The 22,648-nt window shown below is 56.8% G+C and overlaps 1 protein-coding gene across 4 annotated transcripts in view; it reads left to right on the plus strand.

Annotated features, from left to right (window-relative positions):
• SCUBE1 (signal peptide, CUB domain and EGF like domain containing 1) overlaps positions 1–22,648 on the plus strand; it is a 140,231-nt gene that overhangs the window by 44,461 nt on the left and 73,122 nt on the right. For all 4 annotated transcript variants that reach the window (XM_038550290.1, XM_038550291.1, XM_038550292.1 and 1 more), the window contains one exon: positions 5,583–5,717. In XM_038550290.1, the coding sequence (XP_038406218.1) occupies positions 5,583–5,717 (135 nt within the window). The remainder of the gene's footprint in view (positions 1–5,582; positions 5,718–22,648) is intronic.

Here is a 22,648-nt window from a genome sequence, read left to right on the forward strand (position 1 = left end):
GCGGGGGTCCCGGCGGATGGCCGTCCCCACCCCTCCAACCCCAGCATCCAGACCTCCTGTCAGGTGCTATAGTGTAAGGTGGGGGCACCTGACGCCAGAGATCCTGTTTAGAGCTGGTCTTTGGTGCCAGGGTGCCATTCCTCTTTCCACTGGAGTGGTCACCACGGCCGCTGGGATTGGGAGGGGTGGCTGGGGGCCCGGAGGTCAGGGAGGAGCATGTAGACTGTGCCTTCGGGCGGGAATTGAGACCAGGCCAAGGCTGTGCTGTGGTGGCGGAGGCAAACAAATGGGCAAGGTGGTAAGGAAGTCGAGAGCCTTGGTGACTGCGTGGGTGTGGGAGACAGGAGGGAGCTTCTCAGGCAGAGTGGCTGGCAGGTGGAGGAAGGGCAGGGCTGGAGTGAGGCCCCTCTGGCACCTTAGTCTCCCTCCAACCTTGTCCTCCCTGAGCTGTTGGCCTCAGGCTGGGGAGCAGCCTGTGCAGAGCAGGGGGCCACGTGGGTTTTATCCCCGACTGCACTCGGATGATTTGTTCCTGAGGGTGTCCCACAGCCCCACCAGCCAGCGGCCCCCTGAGGCCATGACCAGCTGCCATTCAGCCTCTGCTGCCCTCCCCACACCCTTGCCTGCTGCCCCCACTCCAGCCTAAAAGAGTTAGGGGCTCTCCTAGTCCTCATAGCACAAAGATGTGTTTGTGTGTTAAAGAGGGGAGCACCTTCTCTGGTGGGGGGGCGCCGCTGCAGGCTGGGGCCTTCCAGAGAATGACCTGGCTGAACCAGGGTGCCTTGATAGAGGGCCACACAGCTCCCTCACAGAGCTGGGACTGGGGGGCTGGCTGCCACGATACATGCATCAGTTCTTCTTTTGCCAGTTAAGAGGGTTTCCCACCTGAGCCTAGAGCCTGCCCTCACACCCACAGAAACTCCTGTCTGCTCTGTAGCTACGTTCCTGTGCCCAGGAGCTTCCGTGTCTTCTGGGAACTTTCAGCTATGACCAGAAAAGAAGATGAAGGACCATGAGCTGCCAGCAGGATTCAGAGACCCCCGTATCCTACCTCGAGCCCACTGAGGGATCATGAAGCACAATTGGAAACAGGCTTGCTCAGGGTCCTCCCTGCACATGGGCTCAGCCTTTGCCAGAGGCCGTGGTGGTTGATGATGCTGTGGCTTCTTCCCCAAGGACTGTCCCTTCTGCCTGCAGTGCTGATGGGAACGGGAGCCAAGGGGACCCAGACAGAGCCAGGGTTTGTGAGAGCCCTTGGGGTCTCCTCAGCAGGGCATGTGAAGGCCGCCAAGCTTCTGGAACTCCTCTTCCACCCAGGGGGTCACAGGCTATCCCTCATCTGTGCCCTGCCATGCCCCTTCCCCAAGACTTTGTCTCTACAACACCTCTTCCTCTTCCGCCTCACGTCACAAATCCCTCTGCCTTCCTCGGCCCAGCTCTCCAGTGTTCTCTGCACTCAGAGCAGGTACAGCAGTGGCTTAGTGAACAGGGACTTACCCAGAGGTGTTCACTTTGGTGCCCTCTGCAGCTCCTGGGAGGTGTGGCACATAGTAGGTGCTCAGTGCCTTTAGAGGGAATGAATGAACAAAAACATTTTGGGTGAATTTCAAAGGCAAGGACTTCTGTCTGGAGGGAGGGGGAGGTGCACGTGTGCATATGAAGGCAAGTGTGGATAAGAGGGTGTGTTCAGAGGACAGCAGAGGTAAATGCAGCTACTGGAGAGGTGGCAGGCTGTGGACTTGAATGTGCCCCTTCTGTGTGCCTGGAAGGAACCAGGACAGCTCTCTGCTCCAAGGGACTGGCATTGTAGGTAGTAAGCACCCCATCCCTAGCAGTTACAAGCACATATGTGCCATTCAGCTTATCCTGCCAACACTTGAGCACCTACCCAGTCTGCCCATCAGCTAGGTGCAGGCATATAAAGGATACTCTGCTCTCGCCTCAGCCCAGAGCAGACAGGATGATCAAGCCTGAGGTCCAGGGCAGAGCAAGCCTGGGCATAGAGGGTGAGCAAATTCCTCTGGGACCAGGAAGACTTCAGAGAGGGGGTGTTTTGGAGACACGAGCATGTAAGGTCAGGGGTGGTTTGTTAAGCAGAAATAGCCAGGGAACCTACTCTCATCACCATGACTGGGCTTGAAGCGTCTTTGTTGAGAGAAGCCAGATCACAGAAGAGCAGGAAAAAGCCTTTGGATCCAGACTCATCAGGCTTTGAATCACTCTTTTCCTGTTTTAAAGCATTAGGCATATCTCTTCCCCTCTCTGGGCCTCCGTTCTCTCATCTGAGAACCATGCCCTCAGTGTGGAGCTCTCGTGCAGATCTGTGAAGACAGACGCTGAGCACCTTGGCTGGCAGTGAGTAGTACTGTCATTTCTGTACAGGCTGCCACTTACGGAAGGCTGCTGGCCCTGCCTAGCCGACCCTGATGCCAATCTCTGGTGGGGGCGTGGGGAGACAGGACTCCCACACAGGGGCCTGTCAGTGTACAGAAGAGAAGGAAGAGGGCCGCGTGTGCCTCCAGCGCTCCAGGAGGGTTCCTGGAGGGCACAGTCTGCGGTTCCTCCTGCAGACACTGCCTGAGCGCCTGCCACAGGCCACAGGCCACAGCAGAGCCAGAAGTCAGGTTGCCTGACTCCCAGGTGTAGGCCCCCTCCTTGCCATGTGCTACCTCTCATAGCAGAGTCTTCTAAGTCCTGCGGGGGCCGAGGACCAATGTGTGCTGGGCTGCCCCCCTCAGGAGGGCTAGGGTGCTAAGTATTTCCCATAGTGCTGTGTCCAGGTGAACCCAGTCTGCCCTAGGCCAGTGGGTGGCCATCTCATGGACACAGCTCCTCCAGTGGGTCACTCTCCAGACTTCACCATGAGTGTCATTTGGAGGGCTGAGCCACAGGGTGGGGTGGGTACGAAGTGGGCCTCAGGCCCTTGATCTAGCCCCTAGAGAAGTTGCTAATGGCCACATGCTACCCAAAGAGCTTCTGAGACTGTGGTTTCCTGCCCAGCTTGAGGGAAGCCTGTGTTTGGACCGCAGTGGGAAAAGGGTGCAGAAGGGGCGGCCTCCTCTTCCCTCCTGCTTAATCTTGAGGCTTTGTCATTTGGGAGTGGGGAAAAGAAATGTTTACACGGCCTTGCATTTGTTTCAAATTATTCATCAGTGTTTGAGAGTCATTGTTCCCTGCTAGTGTAAACAGCGCTGTCCCAAGGCCCAGCCACTCTGCCAGCGCATTGAAGTTCTGTCGACGTGCAGCGTCAATGGCCCTCTGGTTCCTGGCTCTCAGTGGAGGGAGGAGATGGGCCAGGCCAGACGGGTGGCACCAGGGAGCTCATTCACGGTGGGGTGGAAGCAGAGTTTTCACCATGAATTCAGCATTCAAGGACCTCTATCTGCTTTGTTTTACCAACTGAACCTTTACTAGAGCTGGGGGGAAGCTGGGTCCAGAGCAAAGAATCTGAGAGCCATGGCAAGAACAGCAAAGACTGTGATTTGAGGGGGCCTGAACTGAGTCCCAGGAGGGGATCTCACTGTTACATGTGTGCCAGCACAAGTGCTTCTATGGGGTGTTACTGGGATAGAGATGGGACTGACCTCAGGTGTTCTGGGACATTCCCTGTGTTACCCATGGCAGCTTTTCTCTGACCTTGTGTTTGTTACATCTGGGGTTCACAGACACATTCCAGGTGACACCCAGCTCAAGCTCATGTTAAGAGGAGCTGGTTCTTCCTAGCATTAGTCTGAATGTGCTGGCTGGCTTGGCCAGCTTAGTGCTGGTGCAAAGGCATGTGCTCAGGAGGTGGACAGTAGGTTTAAGTCCTGCCTTTGCTCTGAGCAGCTATGTGACTCTGCTCAAGTTACTTTGGTTGTCTGTGTCTTGGTACCCTTGGTAAAATGAAGGCGTAACACAACCTGTCACTCAGGGTTGCTACAAGGATGGAGTGAGTTGGTATTTGTGCGCCCCATGCCTGACACATAATGAACACTCGAGGAATGTCAGCTTTGCGTTGTAATTGGTAGGGTGAGCAGGACTTGGTGCCTGGCTTAGAGCTGCTCATGGTCTAGTGCAGGCAGGGGACAGACCCCCAGATACCTACACTGCTGGGGTGGAGTGAAGGTGCCCCTGGCAAGGGTGACACTAGCACTGAGCCTTTAGGGAGCCATCACTAAGTAAGACTTTGTTGAGTGGAGAAAGGTTTTCGGAATAATCCCTCGCTGGCCTTCCCAGCTCCCCTGGGACCCCACTCTGTCTCTTCTCAGCAAGAGCCACCTTCCCCATTTTAGCTCTAACGGTTGGTGGCTATTAGAGTTCAGAGCTCTGCCTCCCTCCTGGCTGCCACACAGCTGACATTTGAGCTTGCTGGAGAATAATGGCCTGCCTCAGCATTGGCCTCAGAGGCAGTATGTGGTCTCTTGGGTGGTGAAGTGGCCTGTTGGCCCTAAGCCTCAGTGGGACCCGGGTGACACAGTTCCAGAGATGAGTCCTCTCCTGGTTCAGTGCAGGTCAGTCTGCCTGCTTCTTTACATTTTCACATCCTTTTGACTCTAGTAACTAAAAGATGGCTGTGTTGAAAAGAATGATATAAAAAGCTTATTGTCAAAGTGTGTGTATGTGTCTGTGTGTGTGTGTCTCTGTGTGTGTTGGAGGTCAGGGGATTGGCTGGAAGCAGCCAGTAGCTCACCTTGCCTTTGTGGTTTCATGTATTTGCCTATTAAAATGACAATACCGACAGGGCACATTAAGGTTTAAGAAGCCCTTCTTTAATTAAACAAACTGACAGCGTAGGGGGTTATGACTTTGGTAATTGAAACATGCTGTTCTGTTGAAGACCAGAACTCCATAAAGACTCTTTTCAACCCATAGCACCCTTTGTGCCAGCAGCCTCTGGTCAAAAATGAGTGTTGGCCCTGAGGTTGGTCTCTCCTAGAGAGTGGGAAAGACCACTTGGCGACTTTCTGCAGCTGTCTTGGCAGCCAGAGGTTAGGGCCTTTTAAAAACTTCCCCATTCTCTAGACTTTTGAAATCAATTTGCGAGGCAGAAGGCAGGCTGCCTTGTCCTCTAGCCTCTCCCTAGCCGCCAGGTCTTGTGTGACTGGTTATAAATCTGAGGTGTGATTGAAGAAAGAGAGGACATTAGAGTTTGGTTGGCGAGGTTCTGTGTGTTGGGGTTAGACAGTGCAGGTTGCACAATCTTCCTAGAGGGGAAGAGTCAAGCAGTAACAGTGAGATCACAGTTTAGGAGTCAGACCACCAGGTGGAACCTCAGACAGGTGACTTCACCCTTCTGGACCTCAGTTTCCTCATCTACAAAATGGGATAATGCCTGGATCTGATTCATAGGGTTCCTGTGAGGATTAAAGGAGTTAATACAGGTCAGGTACTTAGAGTAATGCGGGTCACACAGGGTATTAAGGGTCAGCTAACATTACACCCATCATAACTATCTACATGGAGTACTCCTGTAGTATGGCTCCATGCAGTGCCTTCTGTGCAGCCTGGGGAAGTTGAGCACATCCATGCCCTACCAGCTGATTGCACCCCACTTCTGGCACCAGGTGTGATTTCTCTCGTCCCCTTCTCTCCCCTTGCAGATGTGGACGAGTGTCAGGATAACAATGGTGGCTGCCAGCAGATCTGCGTCAATGCCATGGGCAGCTACGAGTGTCAGTGCCACAGTGGCTTTTTCCTCAGCGACAACCAGCATACCTGCATCCACCGCTCCAATGGTGAGTACTGCCTGCACTGATCGGGCACGCCCCACCCCAGAGACAGGCGGCCCCTGGAAACACCCTTCTCCACATCTGATTCCGGGGGCCTCGGGGTCCAGGCAGGGAATTTGGGTGGTGGCCTGAATGGTTGGTTTGTGCTCCTGGTGTTGGTTCTGCGTGGAATTCCTCACAGCTCCCGCCCACCACCCACTACACCGGGCCTGTCAGTGTTCCTGCTGTTTTTATGTGGGGGCAAGGTGGGGCCACAGATGGGTAGATGTGACCAGAGAAGCTGTTTTCCTTTCTGGGCTGAGGGCCGGCTGTGGCCAGGAAGAGTGGGGCCCCATCCTTCACAGGCCCATTCCCGAGGTGGACTGGAGGTCTGACCGGGCTGAGTGCCAAATTCTCAGTCTCTGCCTCTGCCCGGGGTATTCACTGGGTCACCGGATCACAGCCAGCAGAGGACCCTCGTGGTCAGGAGGCTGCTGGCCCTCTGGACGCTGGGTGGGACCACGGGCCAGCCTGGGGCGGCACAGAGGGAGGACTCCAGCCAGCTGGAGTGCTGGAGTAGCCTGGCGATAGCCCAGCAGGTGAAGGTCCCTGGCTTCAGAGGAGGGGTGGTCAGAGTTTGGGCCTAGGGCAGCAGGTCCCACATGCCAAGGAGAGAGGGGCTTCCAGGTAGAGGGAATGGCATTTGCAAAGACTTAAGAGGTATATCTTGCTTAAGATAATACAAGATCTGGAACCCCGAGGCAGGCTGTGTGCTACAGCAGAGTGAGCTAAAAGTGGAGAGTGGCGGTTTTAAGTTATTAGTTTTTTAAATCAATACTGTTTAATGGAAGCAACTCGGCCAGAAATCTGTCACAGTATTTTGAGACCTATTTAAGCGAAAGTTGAATGAGAAAAAGAGTAGATGGAGAAGGAGGCCAGGATAGCCACGTGGCCCCAGTCTGAGTGCCGCCCCATCCAGACCGCCCCCCACAAGGAGGAGGTGCAGAAGGGACCTAGAGGGGCCCCTGGAAGGGCCTGGCCTGTGGTCTGTGGCACCAGCAGGAGACCAGGGAGTGGCTCACACTGAAAGGTGGAGACAAACCCCTGGGCTCCAGGGCAGCCTGACGGGTGGGACTCCAGCTGTGATGCTCCCTGTGGGGAAGCCCTACTACTCTGAACCTCTCGAGGTGGAGATGGGGTGCTGACCCGGCAGGGTCTTTGGAGGATGGGACAAGACCCTGGTTTGAAGTGTCCTGTATGCATTGGAGCTACAGAGGCTGCGAGGCGAGGCTTGAGGGCACTGGGTATGCTTTTTATTGGAAAGCAATCCCTGAGAAAGAAAAGAGGAGAACATGTAAAAGTACCAAGGCCAAGGTAGAGGAGCAGAACTGCTTTATTGGACGCCTTTCAGTGCTTGGTGCTGGTGTAGGCAGTTTCCTCAGAGACAAGACAGGCCTGGTAGTCCCCACACTACTGTGTCCCCAGAAGGACGTGAAGGCCAAGCTCTGTGCTGCCTGGGCATCACCGCAGCTGCATTGTGCAGACCTCCCCAGCAGCCCGGGCCCATGAGGTCTTCCGGCTGTGCAGCCATGGGGCCGTGGGGTCAGGCTGCCCAAGTTGAGGACCCGGCGCCCAAGTCAAGTTTTATAAGAAGCAGATTTATGGGGAAGTGAGTGAGTGGTGGTGGTAAGACGGTAAGACGGGGGTCCTGCTTTCATCAAGGAGGGGGTTTTACAGGGTGACTGCTCTGAGCAAGCTATAAAGTTCCCAAGGCCAGGGTGGCCTAAGCCTCTTTTCCAGCCAGGTTGTACGTCCTCTGTTCCTTTGAAGAATAGCTTTCCCACAAGCAGGGCTCCAGGGAAAGTCGTGAGGCCCCTGGTTGATTCAGAAAGCAGAATCAGCATGATATAAGATGCAAGACCACAGCTGTGTCCTGTTTGTAACCGGGGCCTGGTTTGGCATGGAGGCATTCATTAGGCGAAGGATGTCATAGAACGAACCTCAGCACCAGCCAGAAGAGTAGGGTCGAGGGGACCTGGTAATGTGGGGGGCAGCACTGGCCGTGGTGGGGTCATGTGCTTACGCTGAGTCAGACCCTCGCAGCGACCTGGGGAGGCGGGGATATTATGACCCCATGACAGGTGAGAAAGCCAAAGCAGTCAAGTTAGGAGCCTTACCTGACATCACACCATGGGGAAGTGGCAGCGTCAGGACTCCAGCCCAGGTCTTCAGCTGTGATGTGATGAGGCAGGTAAGGAAAGAAGTGGAGGAATAGAAATAGGCACAAGCCACACGTGAGCTGAAACCAGATGGCCCACAAGACCAGCCATGGGAACAGGTGGGGGAGCATGCCAGGCAGTACGTGTGCAAAGGCCCTGAGGTAGGGGTGGACCAGGCTCTGGTGGAAAGCCGAATGAAGGGTGGGGCAGTGGAGCACTGTGAGCCAGGGGGAGAGGAGCTCAGATGCAGGGAATCTGGCAGGGCCCAGGGCCAGGAGGCTGGTAGAGCGTAGGCAGGAGTTTGGATTTCATGCGCAGCCCTGGGAAGTGTGCTGGAGGGGAGAGTGAAGGACTTTGGGGCATCTCAGATACTTCAGAGGCTGGACGTCAAATTTATTGTGTGGTGGAGCCCTAAGCCCACATGCCTCACCCTCCCAAAGGCCCTGGATAGCCAGATCCTGCAGCCAGGAATTGAGGTTTAGCTGGAACACAGACCGGGGTCTCAACCCCAGTCCTTGCTAGCCAGCACCAACCTGCACAGAGGTTAACAAAGTCCCTTCTCTTACTAGGATTTTGTGTGAATCTCCCAATTTTTAAATCTGGACAATGAGTCAGTCTAAAAAAGCAGCAGACAGCTCTTAGCTCTTCTCCTCAGGGACAAGTGGTACACTTCCAGGGTTCCCAAAGGCTGTGTGGAAGGTCTGAAGAGGTCAGGCCAAGTGCACAGTCCATCTGCTGACTGTTAACGCCCTTGGGTGGACGCAAGTTGCTTCCCTCCTGAGCCTCGATCAGTCGTGACAATTGTCCACCACAATTTTGTGTCAACTATCATAATGAACATTAGAGCTAAAAATCAGAGGGTGTCTGGGGTGCAGAGACCTGGCTTGTTTTGCACCTACATGTCCTCTGGTCCCTGTTGCTCCTGGGACCACCCATGAGTCCAGAGACATTTGGCATATGAGACTCCTTGTGTCACCCGACTCTTCCTAATACCTATTAGCTTCTCGGAGCCTCCCCTAAGCAGAGAGAAACGCATGAGGGCTGGTTCTTATTAGAGGGGCCTGGATGCAGGAGCAAGGTCAGCCAGGGTCAGCCTAGGCTCCTGGCCGAGAAGCCAGGCCATGGGACTCAGCCTGTCGGAGTGGCCCCCCTTCCCAGGGGCCAGTGCAAACCCTGGCCCAAGGCATGTGGATCTGGCCAGGCTGGGGTTGGGAGTCCATCTCCATCTCCACTGGCCACGTGGCCTCTGTGCAGCCACTCCTGCCTCTCTGAGACTCCTCTGTAAATTGGGAGCAGTGATCCCTCCCGTGCCAGTAAGGGATCCATTAGGGAAATGCTCTGAAGCAGTCAAGTGCAATGCCTGCCCTAGGGGTGGCCACTCACAGGCAGCTTCTTCGGTCTTTAGAACTCAGGCTTGGGATCCCTGGGTGGTGCAGCAGTTTAGCGCCTGCCTTTGGCCCAGGGCGCAATCCTGGAGACCTGGGATCGAATCCCACATCGGGCTCCCTGAATGGAGCCTGCTTCTCCCTCTGCCTATGTCTCTGCCTCTCTCTCTCTCTCTCTCTGTGTGACAATCATGAATAAATAAATAAAATCTTTAAAAAAATAAAAAATAATTTTAAAAAAGAACTCAGGCCTGATTTGGGGGATAGCAGTTCCTCTGTGCCAGCACTGGGCAGGAGGGGACACAGAGCTTTCGGAACCTGGGGCCCATCTCCTTCTCCTCGGCACTTCCAGGGGCTGGTTCTGGCACCATCACAGCTCACATTTGGGCCCCCTCAACCTCTGGCCCAGCAAGCGATAAAGGCCTGGGGACAACCAGCCAATCCAGGTGCCATGCCTGGGACCAACCAGACACCTGGCATGTGAACAAACGTGCCAGGTGTCCCCCTGGTCCCTAGAATCCCAGCGTAAGCAAAAGCAGGCATGATCCTCCATGAAGCTTTCACTCTAGAAAAAGGACTAAATGCTAGGTAAGGGCAGCCTGGATGGCTCAGTGGTTTAGCGCTGCCTTCGATCCCACCCTGGACTCATGGGATCGAGTCCCAAGTCAGGCTCCCTGCAGGGAGCCTGCTTCTCCCTCTGCCTGTGTCTCTGCCTCTCTCTCTGTCTCTCATGAATAAAAAAATTTTAAAAATCTTTTTAAAAAATGCTAGGCAAGGGTTGGAGTAGCTGTATAATAATGAGCTGAGAAAAAACACTCTGAACAGAAGGATCTGGAGTTCCAGGGGTCTAATGTTCTTGTCTGAACAGGGGAGGTGGTAATGAGAGTGGTTTTTCCATCAGCCTGGTGAAGGGTTGCCACCTTTGCCGGTGCCTGTCCTGTGCTGCCACAGTTGCTGATGGTGGTGGGTTCAAGATGTCTGTGCCCTTCTAAGCAGGATGCCGTCCTGCATGGCCGCACTCTGAAGCCTCACCAGACCTTCATGGTCTGACCCCTGGCAGTGGTGGTAGGCACCAAAGTGAAAAGAAATGTCACGTTATCCCCACAGTTGAAAGCAGCCACAGGCTTATGAAGGGACCTGAGGGGCCGCACATGTCAAGCCCACCCCAGAGGGCCCTTTGGCACCAAGGAGACATGTCATCTTAAGAGCACAGGTTCTGGGGCCCAGCTGCTTAGGCCAGAACCCCAGCTCCAACACTCATTATCCATGTGACCTTGAGCAAGTCACTTAATTCCTCTGGGCCTGCAGGGTCTATAAAATGGGGATAGTCAAGAGTACCTGCTCCCTAGAGTTGAAGAGATCTTGTAAAAATGATTCAGTACCCATGGGTTCTTATTATTTATGACAGATGAGGAAATAGGCCCAGAGAGGACAGGACCTTGCCCAGGGCCCCACAGTAAGCCAAAAGCAGACTCAGAACTGGGCAAGGCTCTGCTGGCATGTGCTGGGTACTGGCCGAGCTTCAGCTGAGGTGGGGGGGTGGGGAGACTGGGAGTCAATCCTCATCTTCAAGAAACTCCCCTCCCAGGGCTGAACAGCTGCACTTGGATTTATCCACGCTCAGCGTAGCACCTGTCAGTGCCTGGGGCCCATCAGGTTGACAGGCTTCACTTGTTCACCTAGCACCAGCTCACCAGCACCCACCACTTGGCCCACCAAGGGCCACAGGGATCAGACAAGCCCCCTGTCCTGCTGTAGAGCTTTGACAGTGTGCCACCCCCCTGCTGGGCCCAGGCAGTCGGGAACCAAGGCATGAAGAAAACCAGATGTCTGTCACTCACGGTGCTTCCCAGGCCTGGGGTGCCCCAACCCACTGTCAACTGACTGTCCTCAGCAGGAGCACCCATCTAACTGCACAGCCTGGCCTCGCTGACTGCAGGGAGAGCTGTCAGGCCCTGCCTCCTCTGTGCTCCGGTCACTGCCCATCTCCCACCCCGTCTTGCGGCTGGCTGCAGAAAGCAGTTTTCTCCCTGGTGCCTGTGTCCCTGTAGCTCAGGAGCTCCATGTGGGCGGGGACCATGTTCTCTCCATCCCTGGGTCCGGTGCCAACGTTGGGCCCTTAGGACAGGACAAGGGGAGAAAGGGGAAGGATGCTCAGCTCCCCGTGCTCCCTGGGCCCAGGCCCTCTTCATCCTCGGGCCAGTGAATGGTGTGGTCTGGGCAGGTAGCAGGTGACAGAAACCCAGCAGTAGGGACCCAGTGGCTCTGGAGGCCGCCTGCGAGAGACCGGGCTGCTGCAGGGCTGAGCACACCCCGAAGCCCTGCTGTGCTGCCCCCTTTCCTGTGCTTGATGCACTGCAGCAGGCCACAGGGCAGCTGAGCATCTGTGTCCCCGGGGGGCCAGGCCCATGCAGAGCAAACGCCAGGCTGGCACGCTCCCAGCAGGACTCCCAGGTTTACCCGAGTGTGCTTAGCATTCCAGTTAATGCCCTTCTGAGCCTGTTCCAGTGCCCCGCTGGGAAACCTCAGTGCCCTCCCACCCACCATTCCCTGTGGCACTTTCTCACAAAGCTCCAGACTTGGCATCAAGGGTAAACACTGGCTCCAGCACAAATCAGAGGTGGGACCCGGAACAGGAAAGCTTGGCTTCCTTTACATTAAAAATGACGATGATAGTGGGAGCTGCCTTTACTGTGTGCCTACTGCGTCCCAGACGTTGATACCGAGCATAAGCACATAGTGTCCCCATTTTCCAGATTAAGAAACTGAGGCACGGTGAGGTCAGGGAACTTGGCCAAGGTCGCCCAGCCATCACTCTGACGGTCTGGCCCCAAAGCCCAGGCAGACTACATGGAGGGTTCTGACAAGGCTTGGAGCCCTTAGCTGGCCCGGGTAGGGGGAGACCCAGGGGAGGCCCTGAGGGATGGCAGAGACACCTCCGCAAATGGTGCCACCTGCAGGTTCCCCAAACGTGAGCATGCCCTATGCCACGTGTGCCCTCATCGAGCGCCCAGAGCTTCCAAAACATTTTGTGGTGGAAATTTCCTGAAACGGCTCACCCACATCCGTCTTCTCTCCAGGGGAACAGCCTGAGTGGGCCTGGCCTCTCTTCTCTGCAGTTCCTGAGACCTTCATGAACCTGAGTTGCCAACACAGCTACTCCCCTCGGGCCCAGGGAGGATGCTTGTTAGCGCCTGTTAGTTACTCAGTGTCCCCAGACACCAGTCGCCTGGGCTGAAAATAGCTCTTCTCTCTTGTCCTGGCGGCTGCCAGCCATTCTGTATGTGGCCTCACGGCAGGCCTCACTGGGAGGACCGCAGCGGGGGTTCTACGCACACACACAGGCAGGAGACTTGGGGCTATGCTCCAGCTGTTTGCCTTAGGAGAACCTTCTCACTCATTTCAGAGTTTGCAGCGCTGCCCTGGATGATCGCGTTATGCAGAGACGGCCTCTATTAAGTTTAATTATTTTTGTTAGAATGCAACATGAAATACTATTAGAATCTCATTTTATCTGTGAATTTGTGAGGGTAAATACCTGAGTGTAACTGGAGGCAAAACAATAGGATTTGTTTTAGCTTTTTATTTTGAAATAATCATGGATTCAGACGAAAATGCAAAAATAGTAGAGAGGGGCCCCATAAACACTTCACCCAGTCTCCCTTCAACACCGTCTTACGTCACTAAAGAACAGTATCAACCCCGGGAAGTGGACACCCATACCGTGCATGCAAGTGCTTCTGTGCCTTTCTAGATGGGGGTCCATGTAACCGCCTCAGCAATCAGGAACTTGCGTTGTAGGGGTGCCTGCTGGCTCAGTCACATGTGAAGCATGTGCCTCTTGATTTCAGGGTCATGAGTTCGTGCCCCACACTGGGTATAGAGATTCGTTAAATAAACACATTAATCTTAAAAAAGAAAGAGAGAGAGAGAGAGAAAGAAAAGAAGGAAAGGAAAGGAAAAAGGGAAGGCAAGGGAAGGGAAAAGGGAGGGGAAGGGAAGGGAAGGTAAGAAGAATTCACATTGCCATAATAATCGGATAGCTGGGACAGCCCCAGTGGCTTAGCAGTTTAGCGCCGCCTTTGGCTCAGGGCATGATCCTGGAGATCCAGGATCAAGTCCCACGTCGGGCTTTTACTCCCTGCGTAGAGCCTGCTTCTCCCTCTGACTGCGTCTCTGCCTCTCTCTGTGTCTGTCATAAATTTAAAATTTTTTAAATAAAAAAAAAAAATTTTAAATAATCAGATAGCTGAACCCTCTGCCAGGCACATGGCAGGCACTCTGCCTCTTTGCTGAGGGGCTCTATGAGTCCACGTCTAACCCACGTACTTCGAGGGTGGAAGGAGGCACAGTTAATGGTGACAGGGCAGCAGGTATAAACTGGGGATGTCCTGGGCAAACCAAAGCATAAGATCGCCCTAGTATTAACCTCATTTAACCCCTCGAGCCTTTCAAGGAAGGTACCAGATGTACCCAGAGTCATGTGGCTCGGTGGTGAGCTGGCACCCAGGCTATGTGGCTTCAGATCCTGACCACCTCCTGTGGCTGCCTCCGGCTGTTTAAAGGAACCCCAATGATCACATGGTTCACCTCTTCTTTGGTTAAGCATGAAATTGGGATTCTAAAGAGAGGGATGTCCCTGCCTGCGGTGCTCACCAGCCGAAACTAGGGTTGTGATCCAGGCCTGCACCCTGGGTGCAGCACGGCATGCATGGTGGCCAGCGTAGGCCCTGAGCGGCAGCGCTCGGCCTGTGGCCTGTTCGGCTCCCGAGGGAACTTCGTTCTGGCTGGGGGCTGGGAGCCTGGGGGGTGGGGCGGGGGAGGAAGCCCCTGAGAGCAGGTGGCCCCTGACCAGCCACCAGTGGAGAGTGAGTGGGTAGGCAGCAGGCACAGGGGCTCGAGGGGGCGGCAGTGGGGGTCACGGAGGGAGGGAAGGGATGAGAGGCCGCTGGGACCGTCCAGGTCCAGGCCGGGGTTGAAAGTAATGGATCAGAAGCAGCCAACCTTGAAAAAACTCGAGGTGGGCCGTGGAGCCGGGCGGAAACCCGAGAGAGGTGCAGGACAGGAACGAGGGCCCGCCTTCCTGGGCCTGAGTTCTGGAATAGTCCGGAGGGGATAGGGCCCTCAAACACCACTGGCGCCATCCGACTGAGCCTGCAAGGGTGGGCTCCAGTGTCTGTGCTGGTGCCAGGTCATGTTTGTGCCATGCAGGGAAAGGGGCACCACCTGGGCCCCTCCCCATACCTGATGCGTCTCCTACGTGGTTGTCTTTTATTTTGTTTCCCACCTCGCCCAGACCCTGGGTCTCCAGCTGTGCCCCCCCATCCCTCTTCTCTCCCCCACGCGTCATCCAGCTGCCCTTGGCCACTGGCCCTCACGCAGGCTGGCCTGGCCTCCCCTCTGGCCAGGCGTCCTCTGATGTCGAAGATTTCAGCTCTGTCTGGGTGGTCAGGAGAGTCAGCCCCCAGCAGCCATTGTCGCCTGCTGGGGAGACTACATCCCGGACCCGGAAACCAGACCCGAAGTGGGCACAGGTGAGAGGGTCAAGACCCAGGGCACCCTATCAGTCCTGGGGGTCGGGGATGTCACTGAGTACCTAGGGGTGGACATGGAGAGAAAGCAATATTCTGGCAAGTGGCCCGGGCAGCCATCAGGATCTGGTACTTACACGAGGGCAGTGGGGTGGAGGAGGGTGGCTGAGGGGAAGGAGACAGAAGGGTAGCCCAGAGGAAGGAGACAGAGGGTGGCTGAGGGAAAGGTGACAGGAGGGTGGATGAGGGGAAGGTGACAGGAGGATGAGGGGAAGGGGCAGGAGGGTGGCTGAGGGGAAGGTGACAGGAGGATGAGGGGAAGGGGCAGGAGGGTGGCTGAGGGGAAGGTGACAGGAGGATGAGGGGAAGGGGCAGGAGGGTGGCTGAGGGGAAGGTGACAGGAGGATGAGGGGAAGGGGCAGGAGGGTGGCTGAGGGGAAGGTGACAGGAGAATGAAGGGAAGGGAAGGGCAGGAGGTTGAGGGGAAGGGGCAGAAGGATGAGGGGAGGATGACAGGAGGATGAGGGGAAGGGGCAGGAGGATGAGGGGAAGGGGCAGGAGGGTGGCCAAGGGAAGGTGAGAGGCAGGGCAGGCAGGACTTTGTGCAGAGCCCGCCTGCCCCCAGTTTGCCCTGCGGAGAGGCCTGTCGCCGCACCACTGGCTCCGGCAAGGTGGGGCCTCGTACTTCCTAACCTAAGGGGCCCTGGAGTGGAGCCTGGAGGCTGCAAGTGCAGGTCATGCTCAGCACTGTCACTCGGGCGCTGTTTCACAGGTGTGCAGGAAAGGCTTGTGCGAAGCGCAGGTGCTCCCCACCCAGCTCCCCATCACCTGGTCAACTGACGCAGGCCTGTCCATCCCTACCCCCGGGCAGGGGGACCTGAGTAAATCGCTGAGAGTTGACCCGGCGTGAGGAAAGCTCAGAAGTCTGGGGCTCTGTCAGGGTTTAGGGGCTTGGGATAGTTGGCTGGAGTGTGTGCTCCGTGGGCCATGCTCAGAAGCCCCACGTTTGAGCCAGGGGGCACGGACGTGAAGGCACACCCTGTGGGCAGGGGTGGCAGCGTGTGCAGGGCTGTGGCAGGGGCCCTGGGGCTGGAGACCGCACTCTGGGTCAGCAGAGAAGACTGCCTGCTTGCGGAGTGCTGCGCCTCAGCCCGGTCCCTCCAGCCAGCACGCAGACTCCTGGGAGGGCGGCGTGGTGCCCCGCAGGACCCACCTGTCCAGTCGCCACAGCAAGAAGCCTCCAAGGGGGCCAGGCACGCCTTGTGTCAGGCCCTGAGCCCACTGCTCAAGCCCGCACCACCTAGCAACTGACCGCGGAGCCCCTGGGAGGGCCGCCGGGCAATCTCGGGTTGGGCCAGAGCAGAGGGCCACCGGGACCCGGAGCAGCCTCCGAGGGCACCACCCTCTGGCTGTTCCAGTGCCCTTCGTTCTGGACCCTCCTTCAGTGCTCCTCAGGGCTGGTCCTTGACCCTCCTCTGGACCCCGTCTTCCACCCTGCCCCCCATCTCTCTTGCCTTGACCTTGGCCTTGGCCGGTGGGCAGATTACTCTCCACCCCGCTCCCAGCCAGCAGGTGCCCTTCCTTGCTGGGCTCATCCCCGGCCAGTGCTGCCCAGCTCACCCTCCCCGGCACTCTGATGCTGGCGACCACCCTGGGAGGTACTCTGCATGAGCACCGTCATCCCCACTGCTGGGGGAATACTGGGCCGCCCTGTAGGACAGGACTCAGGACAGGCGGGCCTAGGGGAGAGTTTCTAACGCTCCATTTCTCTTCTCCTGCTCCATCCGCCTCCGGATCCCAGTAAAGGAGCCTATGAACAGATGGAGGGTCCCTCACAAACGACCCCAGCTCAGCATCCTCTGAGCTCACTCCCAAGGTGTGATTCCCGCATCCGGGCATCCGGGCCAGGCCTTGACCCGAGGCTCCCACAGGGCTTTCCGACATCGGCTCTGGGGGCTGGGCCCTGTGTGTTGGGGGGGGCGGGGTTTGGGGGGCTGGGAACTTTTCCGTTTTAAAGGAGGGGAAATGGCATGGCCGCCCTGGAGACTCCCACCCCGGCCTCAGGGATACCCCTTTGGCTGTTCCTGGGGTGGACCTGCCAGGCTAGAGGCAGGGCGGGACAGGGCAGGGGGCTGGGGTGGTGCACAGGTTCTCCTCGGTCCCCGCCTGCTGCGGACCAGGTGGGCAGGAGAATAAACAGCTCTCGCATTTAGGGGGAAGATTTATGGCGCTGCTGGGGAAGGCCTGTCCCGGCCCCGTGCAGTCCGGAACGGCCCTTGAGGCGGGGACAATAAATCCAGCCCATTATTTTTTATGAGCCTCCCACCCCATAAACAACTCCTTTGGCTGGTGAGCCCAGCTTCACGCCCTCTCCTGGCCTGGCCTCCAGCCAGCCCCGGCCAGGCACCAGCACCCCAGCACTGACTGTGCAGCGGCAGGCTGCAGTCCCTGTTGGGCCGCGCGGAGGGGACAGTGCAGGGCACGCAGGGGACACCAGGCCGAGAGGTAGCTTGCCCTGACCCTGGCTCCCTTCTCAGCCAAAAATCCCGCAGCCTCAGTTTCTTGTCTGTAAAGTGGGGCAAACATGAGTATTCATAAAAGGATCGTTAATGAGGACTGCTGCAGACACCTAGTGTCCCCTGATGGAGTGTGCCGACCTGGGATCGGTAGCACCGTCAGCAGTCACCGGGCACTGTGCCCGTGCTCTGACAGGGGCAGTCAGACCCTGAGAACAACCTTGTGCTGTGCAGCTCTTACTGCCCTCACTTTGCAGTGAGAAAATGGGCACTGAGCAGCAAAGATTATTTGTCCATAGTAAGGGGCATAGTCAGGATTTGAACCCAAGTCTGACCGACTCCTAAGAGCAAAGATACTGCAAGAACAAGCAGGTGGAGGGTGGCACTGGGGGTTGCCCACAGCCCACAGCCCCTGATGGCACAGGTTCCCACCTCCCCAGTCTCCAGCCGGGGCCAGGCTTCACCCTGGTGCTGCGTCAGTGGAGCCGCTGACCCCCGAGTCTCCCTGCCCACTTGGCCTTCTGACAGCGGCTGGGGCCACGGTTCCATCTGATCCCCCAGCAGTGTCGTTCCCCACTCAGGACCTGCCCAAGGCTCCTCTGCTCACTGAATGCACCAGAACCTCTCCCCGCACTGCCTTCCAAACCCTCCACACCCTCCCCAGTACCACCCGGGAACTGGAACCAGGGAGTCCTGTTACGTGTGCCCTTTACCCATTACAGGGCTCAGACTGTGCTGTTTCTTCTGCCTCCAGTGCTACTCCCCAGCCCTGCACTTCCTCAAGAACTCATCATCCTTCAAAACCCAGCCCGCTTTCACCTCCTCCACGAGGCCATCTCTGACTCTTGGCAGCCTGTTGGTGTGTGCCACAAGGTTCCGAGCGGCTCAGCCCTCTCTCTCGGGCCACCAGTGTGCGGGCTCCTCAAAAGGACGCAAACGCATTTCTTACACGTAATACATGGCAGGAAGCAGAGGAGACATGGCCGAGGGGCAGTGAAACGGGATGGGAGTCATCTCATGGGGGAGACAGATGTCTGAATCGTGTGTGACGTCAGTGTCACAGAGCCCTTCTGGGTCCCTCCTGTGAGCAGCACCCACAGCACCCCGTGAGGACTTGCCCCAGGCGTGGGCCTCGGATGTGGTTTGGTGGACTCCTGGCCACGTTCAACTTGTAGTCCGCGGGGGCCTCTCAAGCAGGATAGGCCAAGTTTGCCCAAAGTTCAGAGACTCCCCTGTGCAGCCACTGCCCCCCTGCCTCTGCCTGAGCTGATTGCTCTTCAGGGCACCTCTCCTCCCTGCCGCCCCAACGCTGTCCTCCTGTTCCCAGGGCCCCATCACAGTGGCGGAGCCCGCGTGCACCCATGCGTTTGTTTACCCGGTGAAGCCACAGCTTGGCCGGCTGCTCCAGTTGGAATAAATAGTGAGAATGTACAGAAGTTCCCACAGGTTGTAGCTGCCCTTGCTACGAGCTCACGGGAAGGGGAGAAGTACTCAACATTTATTGAGTTCCTTCTACAGAGGAAGCCAAGCCCTTTATGCCCTTTGCTTTTCAGAGGACACTTGGCAGTAATAGCTGTCCCTGCGGGGCACAAAGGAGGGGACAGAGGTGCAGGGAGGGGCAGCAGCGCCCCTGGTTTGGGGTGGGAGTCAGACAGAGCCCCAGTGTCTACGGCTCTTGAGCCCCTGCTCTTCTCCACTGCACTGTGGTGGGCAATGGAGGGGAGGCACCAGCAGTGGTGCTAGGGAGCTGCGGTGTCCTTAGAGGATCTCCTGCTAGCTATCCCCGAGTTCTTCCTGGCTCCTCCTCCCAGGTGCTCGAGGGCTGCTATGGGAACACTCCTGCACCTATGTTCCCTCTAGTCACCTCTCAGGAGAGGGAAGTGATTGGTTCCCTGGCCACGGTCAGGCCATGGTCTAGGGCCTGCATGAGCGGACTGCTGCCCATGGCTTCCTTTAGGATCCCCGTGGAGGGAGGGTTGTGGATGCTGGATAGAGAACACCGTTTATATTTGGATTTCAGATAAACATGAATGCTTTTTTAGTGTAAGTATGCCCTATGCAATATTTGGGACTACTTACACTCGGAAGTATTTGTTACTTATCTAAAATCCAGATTTAACCAGGCATCTGATGTGTTTGTGGGGTACATGTGTAAACCTGGCAGCCCTGGGAGGGGAAGCAGCCTCCAGCCTCCCCAGCCTGAAAGGTCTGCAGGTCCCAGAGCGCTGGACCTCAGCGGGGCTTGGATGTGGTCATGGCGACGCCTAGTGGCCCACAGGGGAACTTCAGGGGGTTGAAAGGGGAGGGAGGGGTACCTGGGAGGTGACCCAGGGGCCAGGGTCAAGAGGGGATGGGAGCTGCCAAGTCAGCCTGTGAGCAGGGGAGGCCGGTAGCCTTCACTGAGCCCCTGAGTCCTGAGCACTTCACAGAGCAGGAAGCCAAGCAGGCTCCAGGGCCACACACCTGAGAATGGGCCAGAATGGGGAGGCATGAGGCAGAGCTGGGGATCTAGGCCCACCCCACCTTGGTGATGCCACCTTCCCGTGGTGCTCTGCAGCTCTGCACACGTTTGCCCACGCAGGTCTGCACAGACTGCCACGTGGTCCTCACAGCTGTTAGGCTGCCTCCCATTTCACAGATGCAGCTTTCCAGGTGGGGGTGAGGGGGAAGAAAAGCTGGTGTCATCTGGGATGCCAGGAGCCAGCCAGGGTCTCTAAAGGCAATTCTGCTATCTGTCCACATGTCCATGTACACAGTGCCTGCCACCCAGTGAGCAGCTGTGGCAGTGGACTTGGTGTCACCCTCACACAGGTGGCACTATGCAAAGGCTTACAGAATGTGTGAGTGCCTTAGAGGCTGGTTGATAGCCCCAAGCCTCGTGAGCAGCCTCCTGGTGTGGCAGGAAGAACGCTGCACTTGAGAGCTGGGGCGTCAGGAGCCTCAGGGGACTGAGAGTTGAAAGGTTCTGTGTGGATACCGCTGACTGCATGAGCCAGGGCTGGTCACCGTCCCATAGGCTTCAGCCTTCTCAACAGAAAAGGAGAGCCTTCGTCTAGATGGTCTCCAAGGTCTCTTCCAGTTCTAGCTTTCCAGGAACCCAGTGCATTCTGGCTGTTTGCTTGCATGTAATTCAAAGCAGGACAGCTTCATTTCATCACCGTGCCCCTTGTCTGTGAGCAACGTGCTTGGAACCCACCCCCCTGCAGGTGCAAGTTGGACACCTAGCAGGGACTGCATTGTGGTTGGCCCCTGGGAGCACAGAGGTGGTGCAAGGCTCAGACAAGAAGCAGACTGGTCCTGTAGGAAGGCCTGGTAGAAAGAAGACCCTACCTGAATATTTGTTATAGAGACAGCAAGAGGACAAGGACAAAATGAACGTGGACAGTGTTAGGAGTCAAATCACAGGAGGGTAGGACTTTCGAGGCTGGACCAGTTGGGTGGCAAGCACCAGAAGGGCCACTGGGCTTGAAGCAGGGTGGTGGTAGGAGGGCAGAAGGGTCGGGCCTGGGATGATGGGGGCAGGGGAGCAGTGGAGGAGGATCAAGCTGACAAGGGCAGTGAGACATGGGTAAGGAAGAAGAAGGGAGCAGAGTCCCCTGAGGGCCCCCAAGACAGCACAGGGAACCCCAGGGGCAGTCGGTAGACTGTGAGGTGAGCATTTGATCAAGGAGCTAGGACCCCTTCAGCCTGCTGGTGAGTTGCCAAAGGGAATCGGTCCCTGCTCCACCACGGGTTGGGAGATCTGTCTGTGAGCCTCAGCATCATCACCTGTCAGGTGGGCTCTTGGACTGTGGAAGATAGGCAGTTAGGGACATTTCCAAGGAGCCTGGCATAGGGCCCGGCCCCGAGGAGCTCTGTTAAACGGAAGCCCACAGTCTTTATTACTCCCACTCCCCTGGTGGGGCTGGCCCTAGGGATGCAGCCTGCAGAGGGCTGGATTCATGGTCTGCCAGGGATCTAGTCTGGGGCAGCCAGCTACTGGCGCCTCGGCCAGGCCTGGCATTGCCCAGGAGGATGTAATTTTGGGGTCAGAAGGTGGGAGGGAGAGCCCTGTGTCCTTGCTCAAGCCCGGACCTTGTAATGAGAGGCTCCTGGAGCACCATCCAGGCGCAGATATTGTTGGAGTGTAATTAGGGGATCAAGGCAGATCCAGGCAGGTGGGTTGTGCAGGATCAGAGCTGGCAGTGCAATTGCAGGCCACAGCCAGGTCTGGGCCTGCAGACAGATGCACTCTGTTGCCTGAGTGTTGGCCCCTGTTCCAGTACAGAATCAAAAGCCCAGAGTGGCCAAGCCCAGGCCCCTCACCAGCACAGAACATTTCTCAGGCCTTCACTCCAGGGTAGGCCCTGTACAGAGCACCAGGGTAAAGAGGTGACTTAGGCTCAGGCCCTGCCTCCTCAAAGAGCCCCTGGTCTGGTGGGGGAAGCCTAGCAGACCCAGCAGTTACAGTCAGTGTGGTGGGTGTTCTGAGAGAGGGTAGTGCAAGGGCTTTGGAGGCCCAGGCCTATCCCCTAATGCAACCTAGGGCCTGGGGAGGAGGATGGAAATAAGGAAGGCTTCCCAGAAGAGGTGGCACCCAAACACAGTCTTAAGTAACTAGTTGGAGGTGCCATTTAAAGGAAGAGGGAGTGTGTCCCAGGCAGAGGGAACCAAGGTGAAAAGGGAGGGCAGGATATGCAGGCTGACAGAGTGTCCCTGTGACCTCAGGCAGTGGCAGGCCATGCGAGGTCGGGAGGACTGTAAGCGCCATACTGAACTTTCAGCCTAATCCTTTGAACACTGGGTTTGGGGAAGGGGGGAGTCATTGATGAGTTTTTCAGCAGTGGGAAGATGCAATCAGATTTATGCTCTAGAAAGTTTCCTCTGCAGCTGACAAAGGGCAGGTCTAGAGTCAGATGGAACAGGTTCAAGGTTGGCCTCTCACATCTTACTGAAGTGACCGTGGGCAAATTGCTTATGCTCTCTGAACTTTAAATGAGGATAAAGCTACGTGCCTTGCCGACTGACATTATAAAGACCTGGAGTCTTGTCTCTGTCTCTGTGCCAGGCCTAGGGCCGGGCCCTGGGGAGTCGGGAATGAACAGGCTGTGCTCTGGCCCCCAGCGAGCTCAGGCAGGGGGTCTGAGGGGCACGGAGATTGGAGGGAGGGTCGGGGCGGGAAACAGCTTCCTGGAGCAGCTGGCATTCGAGATGACTTGGAGAGACAGGTCGTGGACATGTGGACGTAGGTAGGGGGACAGGAGCTGGGTCATTCCGGTGCCCCAGATCACCATGGGGGAAAGTTGAGGAACAGAAGGGGATGAGCCT

Source organism: Canis lupus, chromosome 10 (assembly GCF_011100685.1).
Source record: "Canis lupus familiaris isolate Mischka breed German Shepherd chromosome 10, alternate assembly UU_Cfam_GSD_1.0, whole genome shotgun sequence".
Lineage (NCBI taxonomy): Eukaryota > Metazoa > Chordata > Mammalia > Carnivora > Canidae > Canis > Canis lupus.